At 39.8% G+C, this 23,759-nt stretch overlaps 2 protein-coding genes across 3 annotated transcripts in view; one reads left to right on the forward strand and one right to left on the reverse strand.

Moving 5' to 3' along the window:
- The window catches only part of LOC134803859 (uncharacterized), a 105,397-nt gene extending 98,874 nt beyond the window's left edge, over positions 1 to 6,523 (forward strand). For both annotated transcript variants that reach the window (XM_063776684.1, XM_063776685.1), the window contains 6 exons: positions 450 to 537; positions 1,904 to 2,004; positions 2,491 to 2,553; positions 4,302 to 4,340; positions 4,889 to 4,927; positions 6,100 to 6,523. In XM_063776684.1, the coding sequence (XP_063632754.1) occupies positions 450 to 537; positions 1,904 to 2,004; positions 2,491 to 2,553; positions 4,302 to 4,340; positions 4,889 to 4,927; positions 6,100 to 6,186 (417 nt within the window). In that variant the 3' untranslated portion in view covers positions 6,187 to 6,523. The remainder of the gene's footprint in view (positions 1 to 449; positions 538 to 1,903; positions 2,005 to 2,490; positions 2,554 to 4,301; positions 4,341 to 4,888; positions 4,928 to 6,099) is intronic.
- A 65-nt stretch (positions 6,524 to 6,588) lies between these two features.
- The window catches only part of LOC134803862 (fatty acyl-CoA reductase wat-like), a 35,386-nt gene continuing 18,215 nt past the window's right edge, over positions 6,589 to 23,759 (reverse strand). The window contains exons 3-11 of the mRNA XM_063776687.1: positions 17,534 to 17,627; positions 15,996 to 16,118; positions 15,129 to 15,283; positions 14,657 to 14,773; positions 12,122 to 12,231; positions 11,047 to 11,108; positions 10,102 to 10,309; positions 9,559 to 9,739; positions 6,589 to 8,418 (exon numbers count right to left, since the gene is read on the reverse strand). Of these exons, the coding sequence (XP_063632757.1) occupies positions 8,073 to 8,418; positions 9,559 to 9,739; positions 10,102 to 10,309; positions 11,047 to 11,108; positions 12,122 to 12,231; positions 14,657 to 14,773; positions 15,129 to 15,283; positions 15,996 to 16,118; positions 17,534 to 17,627 (1,396 nt within the window). The 3' untranslated portion in view covers positions 6,589 to 8,072. The remainder of the gene's footprint in view (positions 8,419 to 9,558; positions 9,740 to 10,101; positions 10,310 to 11,046; positions 11,109 to 12,121; positions 12,232 to 14,656; positions 14,774 to 15,128; positions 15,284 to 15,995; positions 16,119 to 17,533; positions 17,628 to 23,759) is intronic.

Genomic DNA, 23,759 nt, shown 5'->3' on the forward strand with positions numbered 1-23,759 from the left:
ATCCCTTAGCCTGATAAAGGGTTAATATTGGGAGGTAGCCACAACAGCGCGCGTCAGGTGACGTCTTTGGCGTTCAAAGTTAGTTTAATCCTATACGACTAGGTCGAATTGTGTAAAATTAAAATGCATCAAATAAAGCACTAGAACATTAATAGAGAAACGTAGATGTCGTAGACAGTAGTTATTTTGACACAATTTCTATTTTAAAACCCGTATAAAACAATAAAGAGTAGGTAATTTGATCGTGACGTCACATGCTAGTGTTTCATATAAATTCCATAGTAGCAAAATCGTTTTGACAGTTCGAAAAAAGGAACTACTAAGAAACTAGAAGATACAATGCAAGTATTTTATACCCGAAATTTAAGGGTTTGATATCGAGTTAATGCATCTCTGTCCTCAATATGTTAAATACTAGTAGTCAAATACCTTATTGGTTGTATTCGCAGCTCACGGCGTTCTTCAAAGAGGAGAGGCACGGCGTGCTGGTCGCGGGGGATGGAGACTTTGCTGTCGCACTCTTCAAGGCGCCCAGAGGTCACTACCATCGCGCACTGTTTACTGTACATCGGTGGACTTTATGCCTTTTGTAATAAGATCCACCGATGTACAGTTAGGAGTGTTGCGATTTGTACTTAACCCTTTGAACGCTAAACGTTATAAACAAAAACATCAATGACACGCCAAGGTCCCAGCCGCAAGCGAGCCAATACCTTACTCGAAAGTGTGACAGATACTTTGACAGCGTACGCCATAGCACCTATGTTGTCCATGGCGCTGTGGGCACGACTAGTAACGACGACATTAAGACTTAAAGTCGTCCTGCTAAGTCAATTAGCGGTATCTCGAATAAAAATTTAAAGCAAACATATACGTTACATTCTTTATCAGAAAATTCCATTTTCAACGTCATTTGTTTTTGAGATACCGCCATTCGGCTTAGGAGGGCAAGTGTTCTTCAAACTGAAATTGAACTTTATGCGTACGCACGTAGGTCTATGTTGCTCTGTGGTCTATGACGGATTAATCCGTCTTTGGCATTGGACCTGGCGTCGAAAAAGTTAAATGGCAGCTCTTATTCATATAATCAAAATCAGTTTTCGATAAGTTGTAGGTATCATTATCTGCAACTTATGGAAAACTAGTTTTGAATTTTCGATAAGTTGCGTCGTATGATTGTTGTGTTAACCTCTTGTCTGTATTTTGTAAGGATCCTGACCGAATGAGTCTTAACCCTTTACCAGGCTAAGGGCCACTTGCACCATCCCACTAACCCGGGATTAACCAGTTAAACCTAGATTTACCATGGTTACCAGTACAATTTGACGCTGGGTTAACGGTTTAACCGGTTAACCCCGGGTTAGTGGGATGGTGCAAGTGTCGCTAAGGGATATATACTTATTTCCCACATACAGCACTTCAAACATGTGTTCAATTTTCGACGAGTAAGACTATTCGATTGTCATTTTTGAAATGTCAGCCTGGTGAAGGGTTAATCTGTGTTATAAACTGTAACGTTTTAAACTATATTTCGTAAGTGTATAGGAGCGCTGGTGGCGTAGCGGTAAGAGCGTGCGACTTTCATTCCGGAGGTCGCGGGTTCAAACCCCGGCTCGTACCAATGAGTTTTTCGGAACTTATGTACGAAATATCATTTGATATTTAAAGCCAGTCGCTTTCCGGTGAAGGAAAACATCGTGAGGAAACCGGACTAATCCCAATAAGGCCTAGTTTCCCCTTTGGGTTGGAAGGTCAGATGGCAGTCGCTTTCGTAAAAACTAGTGCCTACGTCAAATCATGGGATTAATTGTCAAGCGAACCCTAGGCTCCTATGAGCCGTGGCAAAATGCCGGGCTAACGCGAGGAAGAAGGAAGAAGATAACCTGTAACGTTTTTATTCCAGGGTTCTACATGTTCGACGCAACGGACCGCGACCGCTACGGGCGGGCTGTACCACCTCCCTGTGTCGGACACGCACGCGCTTGCTTCTCGCAATATCCTACAGTGAGTCATCATCATCATCTTCCTAACGTTATACACGGTGTTCACGAGGAACCCGAAAGAGTTTAACCACGCATTTATGAGGCCAAAGTAAGGAAAAAATGTAATATGAGTTAGGCCAATTTCGCCAAGAATTTTTTTTTATTTGTGAATTCGATTTTTTTTGTACATAAAAAGTAAATGTTTTTGGTAAACTTGTCACTTAAAATGGATTTTTATCTTTTTTTCGTAAAAAACCTAGTTTTTGCAATAAATAAAAACTTTTTTTAATTGGTATTATCTCTGAAACTAGGCTAATTACAGAGAAGTTTATAGGACATTTTAGTCATCTTTAAATACGATCAGGAATACACTGTTAAAAATTTTGAACTTAAAATCTTTTGAGTTACCTACTCGTGAACACTGTGTATATAGAGGATCGGAATGTATGTCGTTCCTAGCCTAAGTTACATTATAAAAAGTTAAAACTACATTATCTGCTTACTACAGGTTCAATCTCTAGCAGATAAGCTCGGCGCCAACATACCGCCCGTGATGAAGGCTGAGCAAGAGGTATTCTTAATTACAACCTTTGACGGATATCTAACGACTGGCCTTACGGGCAATAAGAATGGGGCATGAATGGGGCCAGTACAGCGGTGTGACACCGCTACAACGCGATTGGTTGATGAGTTCGCATCACGCGCGCTATTGGTCGCAACTAGTTGCGTTAGACTGCACGGTTATATATATATTTATTGTGTAATAGATTAAAGCTAGGTATGTACAGCACAAAAAGTACATTAATAACTTATATAACTAAAAGCTCGAATTCATGAGTGACACCGCTGAACTAGTCCCATTTTTAGTGCCCGTAAGGTCCGTTTCACTCACCGCAACTCACTCATGCACTGTTAGTGCTAGAAAATTAAGATCTAGGCTCTTCGAAACATATCGCGCGAGTAGCGCTGAAAAGCCCGGAAAATACGGGAAAATTTCAAAACGACTTGCTTTTTTTTTCAAATTTCTTTCCAAAAAAACATTGCAAGTTTCAGTTACAATACTTCCGAAAAAAAACAATAAAGCCGAAAAAAAACAAGTTCTTTTAAACATCTGTATTTTTCAATATACTTCATTAGGAATTTAACCCTTTACCAGGCTGGGCAGGCTGACAGTTCAAAAATGACAATCGAATGTCAGTCTTACAATCATCGAAAATAGAACACATGTTTGAAGTGCCGTACGTGGGAAATATATATCCCTGGTAAAAGGTTAAACAGGTAGGTTTAGGTAAAGGTTGCACGTCTAATGTGTTAGTTTCTGGCATTGTATTGACATTGACACTGTCATCACTTCATCAGTGGCATTGTGTATGACTTATTTAATTTTTCTGAATAAAATTGGAAAATAACCGAAAAAACGAAATCTAATAAAATTCCTGAAAAAACATTTGATTTTTTTCCGGAATTTTCATCCCTACGCGCGAGTGACTAAAATACGTGAGGGAAACCATAAAATTAGCTTTAATTAAGTTACCGTAGTACACGGTAGTTTAAATTCGATTCCAATATTTCCAATACAAATATCGTCAGGTGACAAGCAAAACTCACTAATTACCACCACAAGTTCATAGCCATAGTGAACCATATTAGTACTCAAATAAGGTTGATTTTTGTTTAACGATTTTTTTGTAATTATGGAGTTTTGCTTGTCACCTGACGATATTACAATACTATTTAACCCTTTGAACGCCACGCATGATGGCTCCTCTACACGATGGGCCAGCGCCGGCGACTCCAAGGGACGCAGTCATGCGGTAGAATGAGATAGCAATATCACTTGCTCCCTCTAACGCATGGCTGCGTCCCTTGGAGTGGCCGGCGTTGGCCCATCGTGTAGAGGAGCCATGACGTGCGCGGCGCGTCGGAATGCACGAAGGTTGAAATTGAGACGCGCGAGCGTCAGTTGACGTCCAATAGCGGTCGAAGGGTTAAGAAGAGGGCCGATTTAAGTTGGTACACTTAGGGCCACTTGCACCATCCCACTGACTCGGGGTTAAGCGGTTAACCCTTTACCAGGCTGACATTTCAAAAATGACAACCGAATGTCAGTCTTACTCATCGAAAATATAACACATGTTTGAAGTGCCGCATGTGGGAAATATATATCCCTTAGCCTGGTAAAGGGTTAAACCGTAAACCCAGTGTCAAATTGTACTGGTAACCATGGTAACTCCAGGTTTAATCGGCTAACCCCGGGATGGTGCAAGTGGCGCTTAAATAGTAAAATCGAATCATTATTTAATTATACATATTTGACAGGCCGGGCAGGACAATACTTCAGAACCCAAAGAGTCCAAGGTGAGGGTGATATATTTATATTTACAGTACATATAGTGCTACTTTACCGCACTAGTGCGATAATAAGCACATTAAGTAACTATGTCGAAAGTGTAAAGGGTGTTAACTCATATGTACCAGTTCGCCGGACGATATCAGCCTGTCAGTTAAACGCAAAAGGTTACAGTTCCGAACAACTGACTGCCTGATTTCGTCCGGCGAATTGGTAATCTGTTACGGTTACCATCAGTTTGTCACTGACATAAACGCCGTCGAGAACGTAATTTACTTTCTATACATCCCGTTTGCACTAATATGCGAGTGCGAGCGAGATGTATAGAAAGTAAATTACGTTCTCGACGGCGTTTATGTCAGTGACGAACTGATGGTAACCGTACTGTGGGCCCCTTAAAACGTTGTACAATACATGTGCGAATAGATAATTCGCAACTCGTGTCGATTTTTCAAACACTCACTTCGGTCGTGTTTTCATTTATCGCCACTCGTTGCTATTTTCCTACTTATCGCACTTGTATCGTAATGTACTATTAACTATCCATATGTTACAGGCTGAACAGAACGGTACTGAGGAACGTAAAGAGTCCAAGGTGAGAATACATATTTACATTTTTAGGGTTCCGCACTCGAAAGGCAAAATACGGAACCCTTTATCACTTTGGGGTTGTGCATAAATCACGCGAGGTGTTTTCGGCTACTTTTTGACCACTACCTCCCCCTTGGTGAAATTTGGTGAGGTTTTTGGCTAACCCCCCTCCCCCCACACAACCTCACGTGTATTTTTTTGATTTTTTTTCATTCGACCTAATTTTAAGATAAATAGTATTATATACTTGGTCAAGCAGATCTTGTCAGTAGAAAAAGGCGGCAAATTTGAAAAATGTAGGTGCGAAGAGATATCGTCTCATAGAAAATTTGAATTTCGCGCCTTTTTCTACTGACAAGATTTGCTTGACCATCTATATATAGAAAATCTTGTTTATTTTTCTATTTTCGTTAAATAGACTCGCTATTTTGAAGTGCAGAGTGAAGATTTATGTTTTACGAAACCGAGAAAAAATGTCTACTCATGTGGTAGGTTTTTTTTTCTTAATTTCGTTCACTGTAGAAAAATACACGTGACGTTTCCTTATACCCCCCCTCCCCCAACGTGATCTATCGTGATTTTTTCGTGATCCCCCTCCCTCTATCGAACCTCGCGTGATTTGTGCACAAGCCCTTTATTGTCCGTCTGTCCGTCCGTCTGTCCGTCCGTCTGTCCGTCCGTCTGTCCGTCCGTCTGTCCGTCCGTCCGTCTGTCTGTCAATACCCTTTATCTCGGGAACGCGTGGAGATATCGAGTTGAAATTAGTACCATATTCAGATCTAAAGTGTCATTCTATGGAACTTGCTAACTATGTAAACAAACCGCCATATTGAAATTGTCACTGAATGATGATTTCAATATGGCGGTTTGTTTACATAGTGTGCTATCAAAATCGTTGCAGACTTTTCTTGGTCTAACTCTATCCTCCTATGGCCCAAGGTTTTACCTATAGTACTTATTCAGTTCGATGAAATTTAAATCATATTCAATTGGAATAGAGTCGCATTTGTTTTGTTTCGTTAAATTTTCAAACAAAACCAAAATCAACTCTATTCCCTGCACTATAGGTTCAAATTTCAGTGACAAATTCTGGATTTTTCATTTGTATGGCTAGCCCTTAAGAGGGTAGATATTTTTGTATGAAATTCAGTTTTAAAACGAACTACGGTTTTGCAGGTATCATTTAAGGAGGAAGCGGCATCGTTTAAGATTTACGGCATGGAAGTTACGAGTTTACGAAGATTGAACCAGTACGAGAAGTGAACAGTGAGCCAGTGGTACACAGTGAACCAACGTATTTCGTCGCCGTTCATGATGTGCTACATAAAAAATGTGTTTGCGGGGGTTGATGAGTTTGAGAAGTGAGCCAATGGTAAACAGTGAACCAGAATTGTGGATTTTCTCATGTTTGATCAATAACTCGACTTTCACAAATATTTGCACGGTTTGTTAGTTCCTATTCTTATTTTTGACAATTTATGCAGTTACGAGTAATTCGTTATGTTGAAGTCTCGAAACCAAAATTTAACAAAAATATTGTTGTGTTTATGTCGTGGCCATTTTGTATTTGAAACAACGTTTTAATAAAAAATGAAACTAATGTGAAAACTATTTATTTATATCTCCCCTAATAATCTCACTGATATTTCAATAAAACTATGAAAATCTTTATCAAATATTTATTACATTTTGTATAATTTATTACATCTTTATTAATACAACAACACTTAAAATATAGTTAAGTAATCACACAATTTACAAAAATCACCTTAATATTACAATGTGAGCAAATACCATTTTATCATAACTATCATTGTACTTACTTATTACTTTAATTCCTGCAAACTGTCGTTTTATAGTAGTTTAATCACGCATATTATTTAAGCACAGTAACCAAAGTAAATAAAATTAAAATATCCATTACACATCCATATGTTTAATAATTAGATTCTACTCTTTTAGAGTCTTTTAATATAACTAGTTTATTTGCAAAACCTCATAAAAAAAAATACAAAGATGTAAAGTGCCATTCTATGGAACTTGCTAATTATGTAAACAAAACTCACTAGTATATTCATCATTCAGAGACAATTTCAATATGGCGGTTTGTTTACATAGTTAGCAAGTTCCATATAATGGCACTTTAGTAAAAATACAGTTTAATAAGGCATTCATGATAAATTATACAATAAACACATTTAGTTCGTTTAAAACGATCTAATACTCGTAAGAAAATAAGTAGCGTAGTTTGAACTACGAAATATAATATTGTAATTATTTACATTCATCGGCTTCCAAGCATGCGAGATTTAAATGATTATAACAGAATTATGTACCTTAACCCTTTACCAGGCTGACAGTTCAAAAATGACAATCGAATGTCAGTCTTACTGATCGAAAATAGAACACATATTTGAAGTGCCGTATGTGGGAAAATATATCCCTTAGTCTGGTAAAGGGTTATATTTAGGGGGAAACTTGACATATAATATTTCGTAGGTATAGATTATTTACTTTGATTTACCTAAAATATTATCAACCAGCTTTTAAAAGGTATCTGCTAGGATCTGGTTCCTAACTAATGTGTTATATCATTTGTACTTTAAGCCGGAATTAACTAACAGATTTATAGCTGTTCTAATTGAGTCGCTTAACTTCAAACTTGGATAAATCCATCAGTCAGATTATGCGATTTTGGTATTAAGAAAAGGTAATAGGGTAGATATTTGCTGAGAGTGTCGAATGGATTTACTATATAGATAAGTTAAGCGACACAATGTATAACTATACAAAACAACATACTAAACATACTAAATAATATGTAGTCACTGCTTTGAAACCGTCTTGTCCCTCATACTGCTAATCAATTATTGTTTTGGTTTAGGTATGGTAATATTATGTCGTTACTACGTTGAAAACATACTCTTTTCAAAGCATTACGACATATAATAAATGTAACCAAATGTGACTTTTTTAACCAAATGGTGATTGTCGTTTGTCGATAAAGTTGATTTCAAATTGAAGCTACATGGAAATAGCGCCTTATTATCAACCGACAAGTATCCTTTTGGTTGAAAATGCCACAAATACACATTTTTATGCACCCTTTCAATACCATTAATCCCACTTAACTATCCACACAGACTAGTTCAAAACAAAAATGACACAAAAAACCATAATAACCTCAAAACTAACAAACTTAGTACCGTCAGCAACGCATAATGAAGCCATTTGAGCCTTTTATGCCTCTTAAGACTCTCCGGTATAGTAGTAACTGGGTCTTTTAAGAGATAAACCCTAATGCCCTTCATGTAGTTGGCTAAGAACTCGTTCCAGTCGATGGCGCTGGTGTCGAAGTCGTAGATGTGCTTGTCGGCGTCACAGAGCTCGTTGTATAGGCGTGTCATGTTGTTGTTGTGGAAGCGCCATTCGCGGAGCGCGAAGAACTCTATTACGGCCGCGAATTGCTCGATTTTTGTGTAGGCTTTTCTTAATCTGGAAAGAATTTGAGTTTATTTTGACTTCGTCTACCTCGGAATGATGATGATAAAAACTTTAACCCCGTTACCAGGCTAAGGGATATATATTTCCCACATACGGCACTTTAAACATGTGGTCGCTTAACTTCAAACTCGGGTAAATCCATCTGTCAGATTATGCGATTTTGGTATTAAGAAAAGGTAATATGGTAGATATTCGCTGAAAGGGGCGGATGGATTTACCCGAGTTCGAAGTTAAGCGACACTTGTTCTATTTTGAGTATTAAGACTGACATTCGATTGTCATTTTTGAACTGTCAGCCTGGTAAAGGGTTAAAGTTTGAAGATATTTTTTTATAACTACTCATTTGGTATGAGGGGACTGTGTCCGTCATTAATGCGCTCGCAACACCTTATGGCTCCTCTACACGAATGGCCAACGCCGGCCAATCCAAGGGACGCATTTATGCATTAGAGGGAGCAAGTGATATTGCTATCTCAGTCTACCGCATGGCTGCGTCCCTTGGATTGGCCGGCGTTGGCCATTCGTGTAGAGGAGCCATTAAGTCGGGTTGTGCCCGACTTTTAGTATCAGGGCGCCTGGCATTAAGCCCCCTCCAGACTATGCGCGTGAATCGCGGGCGAAGCCGCGAACGCGAGTGTGTAGTCGATTTTCGCAGACAGCGAAATCGACTCCACACTCGCGTTCGCGGCTTCGCCCGCGATTCACGCGCATAGTCTGGAGGGGGCTTTAGAGCGCGCGCAGCGCGACATTTTCTTCAGAGCGCGCCGAAGGCGGTTTATTAACCTATTTAGTTTGTTTAAGTCACATTTTTGTATTTTCACTTCACTCCGATCCATTTTAGTAAAGTAGTTTGTGTGACGTACAACTAGCTATATTCTGTATCTTTAGGTATTTAAATAAAAGTTTACAAACAATTTGTACATTTTCGGGTAGTTACAACATTTATTGGTTAACCAAATACGAAACCGCCTGGATCAGTCACTGAACGACCACTTTAACCTACGTTATTTGATCGTGTAATGTTTTCATCTAGCCTCAACTGGCTTAAGGAGCCATTTGAGGGTAGTTTTGTTTACTTTTATTTAAATACCTAAGATACAGACAGATTATAGATTTAGGGAGAATACTCACTGTGGCTTCTTCCCGAGGAGGATGCACACTCCGTCGATGATGTAAGCCGGGATCCAGTGCATCAGCAGCGCGAGGAAGGTGTACATGGTCTTGGAGTTGGTCAGGGTCAGCATGTAGTACCACATGGCTTGCATGGGGGGCACGCTCAGGCCGTGGGTCTCGGCCAGGGACATGAATTTACCTGGAATAGAGGGTGAAACATGGTTAGACACCGTTTGATATTTACACAGAACATTTTTAGTTTTAATTGTGTGTCGATAGATGGCAGTAAATTTACTGTGACTACAAAATTTACAATGACAGTAACCCTACTATCTATTCTCAAAGAGGCTAAAGTCAGATCAAGAATGGACCAAGATAACTCTGCGTGGCATTTGTGATGACAGTGTGGAAATGAAAATTTCTACGAATGTTCATAATGACACCTCCACACGTCGTTGTATTAAAGTCTGTGCAGATTTAGCTTCAGTTGGTAGAGATGATGGGATTACATTGTTTAAAAGAGATAGATACATAGATATAGATAAAGAAGACAACACTTACTCCAAGTAATAGGGGCTTTCTCCGAACACACACAATGGTACAGTGGCGGTGCGTCCCTGGCCGGCGCCTGATGGTTCTCGGCGCGCGACACGCTCCAGGCTGCGGCCACACACGCGGCGGCGACCGCGTCGCCCGGCACGAGCGACGCGGAAGCGTTTGGCGCGGCGTGTAGGACGTGAAGGAGGCCTAGTTCTGCGCCTACTATTACCTGGAAAAAGAAGAAAAAGTGTTAGCGCAACCAATTATCACAGGTGAAAACTGCTCAGCAAAATTGATATACAGGTTGGCTAAAAAATAACTGCATTCCCGTTGCCAGGGAGGTTTTGGGATTATACTGAGCAACTTTTACTATGGGACCAACCCCGATATCGCGGAAAAATATTTGGCTGTTCTGTTTCATACATTGGCTGGTCCTTTTTCTATGGGAAAGTAATTTTTTTTCGCGATTAATAAAACTAGTGTCTGTTTTTTTGGAATTTGATTGCCAAAGTGGAGCCAGGGGTCCTAGCCAAGATAACTATATGTCAATCGTTTGCGCTACAACAATGACACGCTTTCTGTCTCTCTATCACTCTTACATATAACTGCGATAGAGAGACAGATAGCGTTTCGTTGTCGTAGTGCAAACGATTGGCATCTTGGCTAGCCACCCAGAGCTTCCTAAAGGGGCCCACGGACTAACAGTCCGCCGGACGGTATCGGCCTGTCTGTCAGTTGTTCGGAACTGTCAAAATTTTATTCTAACTGACAGGCCGATACCGTGCGGTGGACTGTTAATCAGTGGGCCCCTTAAAGGGGCCCACAGATTACCAGTTCGCCGGACGATATCAGCCTGTCAGTTGTTCGGAACTGTCGCCTTTTGCGACTCTGTACGACTGGTAATCTGTGGGCCCCTTTAGAATATCATTGGAAAAGTGCTAGGATATGGATGAGCAATGTACTTACCCCTGTAGGTCCGTACACGTTGTCTATCCACCCCGATACCGGATCCTTCGCTGTTCCAATCACTAGAAAAACAAAAGAATTCTTTACACACATGTAGATGAAATAAATCTTGACGGAAACTATCTGTTAATAGAATTCTGAACCAATAGAATCCTAATCAATTCTATCTGTAAATAGGATCCAACGAATATGTTATGGCAGCTATTTACCTTTACCAGGCTAAGGGATATATATTTCCCACATACTGGAGCCGCCATTAACAGGCGTTCCCCTCTGTCGAAAATAGGCGGCCAATGGTCAACCACATGTCAACCATATGTATGGACTGACGTTTATCTGACATGACGTACCTATACATTTGATGTGCCCCTCCCCCGCAAAAAACGGCAGACTATTTTGTACCGAAAATTTTAGACATGGCGTCTCCGTTGGTTATATCCTCTAAGTACGGCACTTTAAACATGTTTTCGATGAGTAAAGCCGACCACTGACTAACAGTCCGCCGGACGATATCGGCCGGTCAGTTGTTCGGAACTGTCAAATTTTTGTTCTAACTAAATCCGATATCGTCCGGCGGCCTGTTAGTCAGTGGTCGGTTTAAGACTGACATTCGATTGTCATTTTTGAAATGTCAGCCTGGTAAAGGGTTAAACGACACCGAAAAAGCTAGAGTTAAACCAAGAAAAGTCTGCAGAGATTTTGACAACACTCGCAGTGCAGGTGTTATTTTGAAACGTCAAACTTCTATGAAATTATGACGTATAAATAACACTGGAACTGCGTGTGCTGTAAAAATCTCTGCAGACATTTCTTGGTCAAGTCTAGTAGCGATCAACTTTTATTTATTTTCTCACAATGTAGATGCAAATAAAATAGGTGAATAAAATAAGTAATTTTATTCTTTCTTTTTAATTTTATTACATCGCAAAATACTAAAATGACAGTTTACTAATTACCTAATCGTCCTTCTTTTGTACCAATTTTGGACCAATAGGGAAAAACAAATTGTAATTTTAGTTCCTGATCGCTGCCAGTTGAACACCTGCTTTGGAAAGCAGAGCAAATCCTAACTTACCAATCGAAGGTCTGACGACCGCCACGGGTAGACCCTGGGAATACTTCTGCAGGACGTCCTCTGCCACGCCTTTGGTGTACGCATATGTGTTTGGGAAGTCTCCTATCAGTCTATAACGGAAAACATTAAAGGTTAGCTTTGATGATCCTCATCAATTATGATTGTGCAGATTTATACAGGCCATGTGTACAGTCACCACACGGGACTGATATGGCATTTAGGGTTCCAGGGACACCTCCACAATTTGTTGAATTAAAGTCTGTGCAGATGCAGGGTTAGCTTCAGTTAGAGATGATGGGATTAAAAACTCAAAACTCAAAGAATTATCAGCAAATAGGCCACAGGGGCACTTTCTTATTAAATTGTGTTCAAGAGAAAGATAGGTAAGGAGACACTTACTCCATGTAATAGGAGCCTTTTCCGAACACATGTTATGCCATTTAGGGTTCTTGCTAAATTGGGAATTTTATAGCTTAAGTATTGAACAACCAATTTAGCTTGGACCCTAAATGGCACAACAATGGTACGCGATGGTACCTAATCGTAATCGGGCGTTTTCTAAAATAAATATTGAAAACCCGATTCTCACAGATCCTGGTGTTTTTGGGTTCTTTCAACTCAGAATCACTAGCATATATTCAATCCTGATGATAAAAAATCTTGTCCCAAAAATTTGTATGAAAATTGTACATTCCACTACGTCACGCACATGCAAGTGAAAATTTTTCTCATAATAAAACGTGACGTAATGGCATGGACATTTTGGGACATCTTTTTAGGGTTCCGTACCCAAAGGGTAAAACGGGACCCTATTACTAAGACTTCGCTGTCCGTCCGTCCGTCCGTCCGTCCGTCCGTCCGTCCGTCTGTCACCAGGCTGTATCTCACGAACCGTGATAGCTAGACAGTTGAAATTTCACAGATGATGTATTTCTGTTGCCGCTATAACAACAAATACTAAAAACAGAATAAAATAAAGTTTTTTTTTTGCATTATGGTACGGAACCCTTCGTGCGCGAGTCCGACTCGCACTTGCCCGGTTTTTTTTAATGGAAGGACGGAGAATGCTGTCGATTCTGAGTAGAATGAGCCCAAGAATGTCCAGATTTGAAAGAATCAGGTTTTCGATATTTATTTTAGAAAACGCCCAATCACGATCCTCAGCGAAATGGGAATGGGTAAGAAGATAAATATAAAACTTGTCACGCGGAAGCTGAATTTTCAGACGAGAAACTTTTCGTATTAGAGCAGTGACAAGAAACTTTTCGTATTGCCCTAAATTATTGGTAGATGGCAGTAAGGCTAAAACACATTCCACTACTGACTTGGATACGAAAACATATCTGATTGCTATAACCAGTTGGTTTTCAGCAGGTTATACCACGGGAAACGAATTTTCACAGTTCGTAATGCTTGCAGAAGTACTGAAACTAGCCTTAAAATCGGATCTATATCTGAATCCCTAAAGTCTTTTCTCCTATCTTTGCATTCCCTAATATTGTTTGTCATAATGATCAGTTGTCCTAACACTCGTATACTCTAATTTTGGTTTCCCTATTATCGAATGGCCGATTTTTTTTTGTCCTAATATGTTTTTCCCTAATGGCACTTTCCATATTGAGTATTTATCCTAATGTTATGTAGCATAATTCTTATTTTACCTAATTATTGTTAGGCCTAAAAATTATATATCCTAACCATCATGTTACCTAATTTTACTTAGCCTATCGTTGCTTGACCTAACACTCGTATGCCCTAATTTTGATTTCCCTATTTCGTTTCGTTTTTACAATGGTCGCAGTTCTAACCTAACCTAACCCACTTTTGTGGCAGCAGTTCGTTTTTGCGAAGATCACAGTTCTAACTTAACCTAACCCACTTTTGTGGCAACAGTTCGTTTTTGCAAGGATCGCAGTTCTAACCTAACCTAACCCACTTTTGTGGCAGCAGTTCGTTTTTGCGAGGATCACAGTTCTAACCTAACCTAACCCACTTTTGTGGCAACAGTTCGTTTTTGCAAGGATCGCAGTTCTAACCTAACCTAACCCACTTTTGTGGCAGCAGTTCGTTTTTGCGAGGGTCACAGTTCTAACCTAACCTAACCCATTTTTGTGGCAACAGTTCGTTACCATTCATTATGGAAAGTATTTTTTATGATAATTGATCATTAGGGCAATAGCCATTAGGTCAAAACAGTTAGAGCATGTTATTTTATGCCAAACATTGTTAGGGATTTCGAAGAATATGGTAAAAAACATTAGGTATCTTGATAGTTATGGTACAAATGCTTAGGACAAATGAGTCTTAGGTTAACCATTACATTATGGAAAATAATCGTTATGACAATTGATCGTTAGAGCATGTGCCCATTAGGACAAACCAGTTAGGGCAAGTGACTTTAGGACAAACGTTGTTAGGAATTCAGAATGACACCCCTTAAAATCAATAGGCGGGGCCACAGAGAATGAGGTTCGTTCTGAAGCCCCCCCTCCCCATTACACCCCCCTATCACTTAAATGTTGGCGTTCCTCTTACCCAGGTGTGATGCTGTTAATAGTCTTCTCATCCAGGCTCTCTGCTAGATCGATGAGCTTGTCTCCAGGGATGGGGCTCTCGTAGAACACCTCGTCTATCTCGCTCAGTGTGCAGTTGCTGGGGATGAACAGACAAACATGATTTTCCTACAATGCACATCTCTGATGTAGACAATATTGGAATCTAGATGTCAGTTATGAACTGTTATAGCGACCTATTTCTTTGTTGACAAGTTCGCGTATCCTATCGTCACAGAATGTTATTTGTTAATATAATCTACAATGATCAGGAAACTCTTGGCATTGAACTAACTTGTGAAATGTGTCTTATATACCTTCCTAATAGAACAGTAAAAACCGAGGTGGTCGAAACCGTCAGCAATTCAGTAAGGCCAGTGCACCGACGAACCGACGTTGTAATTTTTATTTCCGAAAAGTAGACTTCATTCTGTTGTCATGATAGGGATGTGTACCTGTATGCTGTGGAGATGTGGACCATCGCCTTCAGCTTGGTACAGGCCCGTGCTAGAAGCATCATTTCTCGTGTGCCTCTGACGTTTATGAAGACTGCGTCTCGAAGAGGCTCATTGAAGCGAAGTGTGGCTGCGCCGTGGAAGATTACGTCAACCTGCGGATAACAACACAAATTGAAAATTTCAAGGACTTTAGAAAAGAGCATTGCCAAAGTCGCCAGCAGAGGGTAAGTTGATATCGACGATGGCCTAGCGGAGGGACCATACATTAAATTTGATCTCCAAATCTCCCCTTGGTGATGCCCTCGATTTTAGATAATTATGTAAGTACAGTCAATCAGATGATAGAGTCGAAAAGTGGTAGACCACTTTCTTGGTTGACCGTACTAAAATATAGAAAAAATCACCATATTGAGCGAGATTTTGCGAACCTCTAAAACACCGGCAGGTTAAATTGCTCCAGGTAAATGATATATCGAGCTTTTCCCGATATAGATGAATCTTTGCCTCACTTCCTTCTTTATTCACTCGTGATTGAAATGATCGTCCAAGAAATGTCAGGATTTTTAGGCTGTCGTCCGGACTTTTGTCCGGATATTCCATTTTTAGGGTTCCGTACCCAAAGGGTAAAAACGGGACCCTATTACTAAGACTCCACTGTCCGTCTGTCACCAGGCTGTATCTCATAGACCGTGATAGCTAGACAGTTGAAATTTTCACAGGTGATGTATTTCTGTTGCCACTGTAACAACAAATAGGTACTAAAAAGTACGGAACCCTCGGTGGGCGAGTCCGACTCGCACTTGACCGGTTTTTTTATATGGTACCCCGTCCCTCTGTCAACTCTGTGGGTATGTTTGGTCTTACCTCGTCAACAACGGTCTGTCGGTCACTCTCGCTGATCCCAAGACCCACTTTCCCCACATCCCCTTCGACCACTCCGATCTTTGCCATGAAGTCGGGGACCTGCTTGCGTAGCCGTTCGTATAGCTGTAACATATAGAAAACGACAATATAATACAAGGTGTAATAAAAATAGTGGGGATATGTTCAAAGCCATATTCGGTATCGTGTTCTGATTCATCATCATCATATCAGCCAGAGGACGTCCACTGCTGGACATAGGCCTCCCCCAAAGACTGCCACAATGATGCCTGCCAGGTCGTCAGTCCACCTTGTGGGCGTCTACCCACGCTGCGCCTTCCGGTACGTGGTTGCCACTCGAGAACCTTTCCGCCCCAATGGCCATTGATTCTACGGGCAATGTGCTCTAAGGGTAGGTACTAAATTAAGTAGGTTATCACATTGATGCGGCCATGATGCGGCGCCATCGCTAATGTGATACTGATAGAGTTAGACCAAGAAAAGTCTGCAGCGATTTTGATAGCCCACGCAGTGCTAGTGTCATTTATACGTCATAATTTCATTGAAGTTTGACGTTTTAAATAACACTGGCACTGCGTAGGCTATCAAAGTCGCTGCAGACTTTTCTTGGTCTAACTCTAACTGCCTAAGGATTTCTTGCGTGCTTACATAAATTGATTGTCAAAAGATTACACTATAGATGAATGTAAATGCAAAATATTGTTTTAGATGCATTTTAAAGCAGAAAGATTACGCATTATGCTGATTATGCATTTGAATGCATCGCAGCATAATGTTTTTGTACGCATCGCGCGTTCATTTTTCCTTAAGAGCCATTGGAATTCTCAGAATAGGGAATATTTTTTTTTTAATTTATTGAATATTACGCGAAACTCTGCGTAGGGGACGCCACTACCACGATCAGTCACAATCTAAGGGTCTACTGCAAACGAGTCGAAATTTTGTTATCTAACCTCTCTATCACTCTTGCATCTTCGAGCGAGAAAGATAGCTGAGTTTCAATTTTGCGTTTCCCGGTAGGCCCTTTGTAAACAAACCGCATTGATGTATCAATGTGTTATTTTATTGTTTGTGAATACTTGTCGAAAAACAGTAAGGCGCAGTATGTATAAGTTACTCTATTTACGATGGGTGCTAGTGCTGCACTCTGGCGGCAGAACATTGCAGTAATATTGATCTCTTGTTGATCTTATTTGTATAACACTCGCAGCGTATCTCGCTCACACTTTTATATTCGTTTTAGCGAGATGCGATTATAATGACAAAATGATACCAATTTGAAAATACCGAATGGTGGCCCCAGGGCTAACAATTTAAAAAATCTGTAGATTTGAAAATTAGTAAAAAAAAAACCCTAAGATAGTTACATATTCGGTTTTTACCCCCTTCGCAAAAAGAGGGGGGCTATAAGTTCAGCGTGTATAATTTTTGCATAGATCTGTATTTGTGTACTGGTCCAATGTAGCTCCGAAACGGATGAACTGATTTGAACACAGTTTTAAATATAACAGAATACTAACCGGGTCTTCAAACTGTTCCTGTAGTCTTTTCTGTATTTCTTTGTTCTTCTTTGGTCGCGCTAGAAGATAGATCTTCTTTATGTCTGGACATGTTCTGAAAAGAAAAAAAAAAGAAATTAAGTACACCGTAAGATTGTGAATGTGAACCCGTTAGTTTACAATCTAACGTAGGCTAGGTTAGGTTAGTTTGTAAAACGGGTGTGACCCAAATAGGTTAAGTTACTTGCATAAAAAAGAGCGTATCTCGCCATCAAACTTCACAGTTTGGCGAGTTTTATGTTATTTATAAAATGTATTTTAGTGTATCATGAATAAAAAAAAAAAAAAAAAAAAAACCGTCAGTTTATATTAACTAGCGATATTATAAACTGACGAGTGTTTACAATTTTACGGTGACATCTATATATTATCAACACGCACGTACGCGGTTAATACGATCACGATTAATGATTTCCTGCTTAAAACGCGATTTCGGCGTGGTTAATCGAGATTTGCGGTATTTTACAAGTTTACAACGAAATTGTTTCATTGGGTATTTGAATTTTACTGCAAGTAATGCAGGTATTGCTGTAGCTAATACTAATGTAATTAAATGTTTTTTTACAATAACGTATTTTGCATTGCCGATTTAATATTGTTTCAACTATTATAAGACCCAGATAACTTTCAGAGATCATATACAGGGTGGCTAAAAAATAACTGCACTCCTGTTGCCACTTGCCAGGGAGGTTTTGGGATTATACTGAGCAACGTTTACTATGGGACCAACCCCGAAATCACGAAAAAAAATTACCCTCCCATAGAAAATGGACCAGTCAAAATGTATGAAACAGCCAAATTTATTTTTCGCTATTTCGGGGTTGGTCCCATTGTAAAAGTTGATCAGTATAATCCCAAAACCTCCCTGGCAACGGGAATGCAGTTATTTTTTATATTACGCTAAGTTATTACAAATGAGAAAACGTACCGTTACGTACGTAACGTTAGGAAACGCATGGTATAATAATATACTCCGCCTGGTACTCCATTCCCGTCTTCTCTAGGTCACCTAACTGACACAAGCCTACGTCATCATGCGACAGCGCTATATGATAATATGCGATAGCGCTATATATAGCGGCCATGTTATTATGACGTAGGCCTGTGTCACTCTGGGAATAGAAGACCATGTTTTATTAGACCATGAGGAAACGTAAAGGTGGCCACTGACGAGCCTTCCAACAGTCCAAATAGCGTCGCTGCAATCCAAAATCGGTCCGTGAGTGTCAGAAACGTACAATGTTTAATATTAGGATGCCGTCCATTTGGATGAATCCATTGTAACGGCATCCATTTGGAAGGCTCGTCAGTGGCCTGCTTTAGCTTCGTTTATATTCTGGTTTCTCCTGTATATTAATTTGTCTATGCTCTCAATGAGTCTAAACACAACAATCCGTTTTATTTACACTGGGCAACAGTACGGTTACCATCAGTTTGTCACTGACGTAAACGCCGTCGAGAACGTAATTTACTTTCTATACATCTCGCTCGCACTCGCATATTAGTGCAAACGGGATGTATAGAAAGTAAATTACGTTCTCGACGGCGTTTATGTCAGTGACAAACTGATGGTAACCGTACAGGCAGCAAACATTCGTAAGGCTATCGCTACGTGCACAGAATGCGTAAATTATAGTCCAAGCGTATGAAGGCCAGAATGGAGACCAAATTGTTTGAAGATTTCTGTTGTACCGTTGATTCTGAGGGCCTTATATAGAAAATCTAAATTTCGCTATCTGCCTCTTTAAATATCGCTTTTGCAAACTAAAGCCATACAAAGAAAAAAAATGGGGGGATCCATTTAAGGGCTTTTTTCAGTATGGTTTTCTGATTAGGAAACAGTAGAAGAAGCATTATTTTCGCATCAAAAATTGGGTTTTAAACTAAATAACTAAACTGTAGTTTAATATCCCAGACATAGGTACCTACATATTTTTTAACTGATCAGGCGGTCTAGCATAAGTTGCGTTCTCGCGCGCGAGTCCATACTTGAAGTCGCGCTTGATGTAATGGAGTCGCGTGCGTTCGCAACTCATGCTAGACCGTCAGTAATCATCCCTATATTAGAAGTCAACATGTTTGTATTTTACCTACTTTACCCCGATGTATGGTTATCACAAATTTAGTGTAGGTACCATTAGTAAGTACCAAATAATAATAGCTAATAACAATCCTAGTAAAGGACGACTCACGTTAAAACGGACCGGGTCTGGGCCGAGGCATCCGACCCTTCGTTTTCTATAGAAAGCATCACGTGATCACCGGTCACCTAGCTGTCAAAGCCTGGGAATTGCCCCGGCCCAGGCCCGGTCCGTTTTAGCGTGAGTAATCCTTAATTCGTTAACGAATTGTCAGTGTGGACGATTGTACACTCAAAAAGTTGGCTTGTGACATTAACAAATAACTGTACGCAAAATAATGACAGGTCTAATTTATTGTCACAAGAATACATTCAATAATAGGACACCTTCAAACTATGCACAAAAAACCGGTCAAGTGCGAGTCGGACTCGCGTTCCAAGGGTTCCGTACATTACCCAATTTTTAACAATGTATTTTTTTATGTGGAACGTGAATGAAATGACTTTAAAAAACCCGTGGGGTCGGATCAATAACTAAGTAATTAAGTCCGACTCACGCTCGCGCTTGAATGCACATTTATAATATGTTTTCGTCATCTATAGGTAAAAAACTATTTTGTGTATTTTTTTCAAAATTGTACATGCAGTAGTTTCGGAGATAAAGAGGGGGAATGGTCGGACAGACAGACGCACGAGTGATCCTAAAAGGGTTACGTTTTTTCCTTTTGAGGTACGGAACCTAAAAAACAGTTATTTTAGAAAGTATTCAAATAGTGTTAGGTACTATGTTTAATCCGTGTCAAGCTATCTATCTCTTCACATGTCATACAGTCTCCTTCAGATATAAGTGATATAACGGAGCGACACACATTGACAAGTATTGTCCATGTGTGTGAATCGCCTAAATGGCGTCCGACTTTGCCATCAATATATCTCTAACGGGTTTTATTAGAACGTTATCCGTTCCGTTACTTGCATTTATCTTAACCGACTTTTAATAAGGAGGATACGAATATAAACAGAGACTTTTATGTACCGTAATCTCAGATTTAGCGTCGTTTAAATATAGATAAATATTATGGGGGCATTTTTACATAACTACACAGATCGACCTAGCTCCAAACTAAGCGAAGCTTGTACTGTGGGTACTAGTCGCGAATTACCTACTTCACTACATCGTATAAAGCGAAGTCCCCCGCCGCGTCTGTCTGTTTGTATGTTCGCGATAAAACTCAAAAACGACTGAACGGATTTTCATGCGGTTTTCACCTATTAATAGCGTGATTCATAAGGAAGGTTTAGGCGTATAAATTGTTAAGGTTTACCCGCGCGAAGCCGGGGCGGGTCGCTATTAGTATATAGATAAATACCTACTTTAAATATATAGATAAAACACCCATAACTCAGGAACAAAATAATATTCGGGATGAACACAAATAAATCGCCTTATCGGGATTCGAAACTGAGGCCGTTGAACATATCAGACTAAGGTTGGTATAAAGAGATACCTACCTATATCTAATATTTAGGCATCTAGAGGATACCTATATTGGGAATACAAGAACTTTGTAATTATAGGGTCAAACAGATCACTGTGTTATGTCTTTCCTGTAGACATACACAAGAGTTAAGGGCTATAAAGGTTAATTTTCTTATTTAACCCTTATCCACGTGAAAAGGTAATCCTTTTATTTAGAGAACTATGATAAAATCATTGCTTACATGCCCACAAGCTGTTAACTATTGCCCACAGGAGAGAAAACTAGTATGTTATCGCGAACAGCACATTTTTCTCTCCTGTGGGCAATAGTTAACAGCTTGTGGGCATGTAAGCAATGATTTTATCATAGTTCTCTAAATAAGAGGAGGACCTTTTCACGTGGATAAGGGTTAAATAAGAAAATTAACCTTTATAGCCCTTAACTCTTGTGTATGTCTACAGGAAAGACATAACACAGTGATCTGTTTGACCCTATAATTTGTTGTCGTACCTATATTCAAAAATAACTAGAGTCTATGAGGATCTTTTCAAGACAAAAGTTAAAATTTTCAGTGGCATCAGTGACCGACAGGAGCCTATAACCGACACATTTTTTTTGCTAGCTACTGCACAGTGTTGCCATATCAAGAAATCGGCTTTCCACCCTTATTTTCTTGGATAAACAAAGTGTCGCTTATAGGTTCCTGTCGAACACTGGTGCCACTACGTCACGTAAAAGTCGTTAATAAGGTGGTGGTACTGGTGCTCGACGCGGTCCCAGTACATGTCATCTTGAAACTTTAGTCATTGTCAATAGAGGTGACAGCAGGGTGTCATCTATTGGGCATTAGCATTTCGAGCACTGGTACCATCACCTTACATAAAAAACCTTTAAATCATGGACTACGGGTGCAAAGGTAAACACCCATAACCGTAAAATGTAAAATATTACTTAAAACAATGTATAGTTTTCCATTAAATCACTATGTTGGCAAGTTATAAACACGCTAATAAAATAGCACTTTACTTGAGCAAACGACAGGAAGTGCATAGCTATTTTTAGATAGTTAAACAGAACTTGATAACTCGTTACTTTTCGCACATATATGTAAATACTAGCGCCCGTCCCGGCTTCACACGGGTTACACAAAAACTTAACAAATTATACACGTAAACCTTCCTCAAGAATCACTCTATTGAGAGGTGAAAACTGCATGAAAATCCGTTCAGTAGTTTTTGAGTTTATCGCGAACAAACATACAAGCAGACAGACCCGGCGGCGGGGGACTTTGTTTTATAAGGTGTAGTGATAAAATAATTATGCTATAAATATATAGAGCTACCCTCGATTATTATACCAAATAATTATGGGTCTCTATTGGGTCCTATAAAGTTTTAAGTCATAATGAATTTGTCCAAATTTTCGTTAGTCATAATTTAGTTTTTCTCAGAAACGCGTAACTTTTCAGGATTGCCATAAAACAAACCTAACCTAACCTATCTATAGGATAACCATACGAAAATCCTGAAAGTTTCAGAATTATGACTAATGATAATCTGACAATGATTACATTATGACTCAATAATTATGTCAAACAAAGGGGCCCGAATAATTATGCAAACAAGTATAATTGCAAGTTAATTAATAATTATCAACATGGCGCCAAGGAAATATGTCGTATCGTTCCATAAGTAGGGGCCCACTGATTAACAGTCCGCCGGACGGTATCGGCCTGTCAGTTGTTCGGAACTGTCAAAATTTTGTTCTAACTGACAGGCCGATACCGTCCGGCGGACTGTTGATCAGTGGGCCCCTATGGACTTCTTTCTATGTACATGTTTTTGCATAATCTGCATTTTGTTACATTTGATATCTGTTAGTCCATTAAAGATTTACAAAATGGTCGTATTTGAAAACATTTAATACAGAGAATCTTCTTCACTATCATTAACGTCAAATTATTATATAAGTTACTAATTAGACCTTGAGGAGTCTGCAACGATTTTGATAGCACACGCAGTGCAAGTGATATTTATTCGCCATAAATTCATAGAAGTTGACGTTTAAAATAACACTTGCACTGCGCGCGCTATATCAAAATCGTTGTAGCTAGACTTCTCATGGTCTGACTCTAGGTGCATTGGGGTAAATTAGAAAACGGAATGATTTTGAAAATGGCAAATCTACATTTTCTGTAGCAACCGTTAGTAAGATGCTTAGGTAAGCGTTGCAGTTGCTTAAAGGATGACTCACGCTAGACCGGACCGTGCCCGGGCCGAGGCGACCGACATGTCATTTTCTATGACGGCTGATCGGTGATCACGTGGAGTTTTCCATAGAAAACGAAGCTCCGGAAGCTCCGCCCTGGCTCCGGGCCGGTCTAGCGTGAGTTATCCTTATGTGCGGGAGGAAAAAAGTATCGCAAGATTTTTTTTTACTTTCTATTTAATTTTTCATACACTTTGTATGAGCAGGGGGGTGTCACTACGCAGTTTAGGTACATTTGGCCGGCGCGCCGCTCGGGCCGGCAGGTGTATGGCAGTGGGCTGCCGCTCGACCGCACGATAGTCGTGTCACGTGGCGCTCGCGCAAAGATTATTCACCGTTCGTGCGCGGTTATAAGTTT

Source organism: Cydia splendana, chromosome 27 (assembly GCF_910591565.1).
Source record: "Cydia splendana chromosome 27, ilCydSple1.2, whole genome shotgun sequence".
Lineage (NCBI taxonomy): Eukaryota > Metazoa > Arthropoda > Insecta > Lepidoptera > Tortricidae > Cydia > Cydia splendana.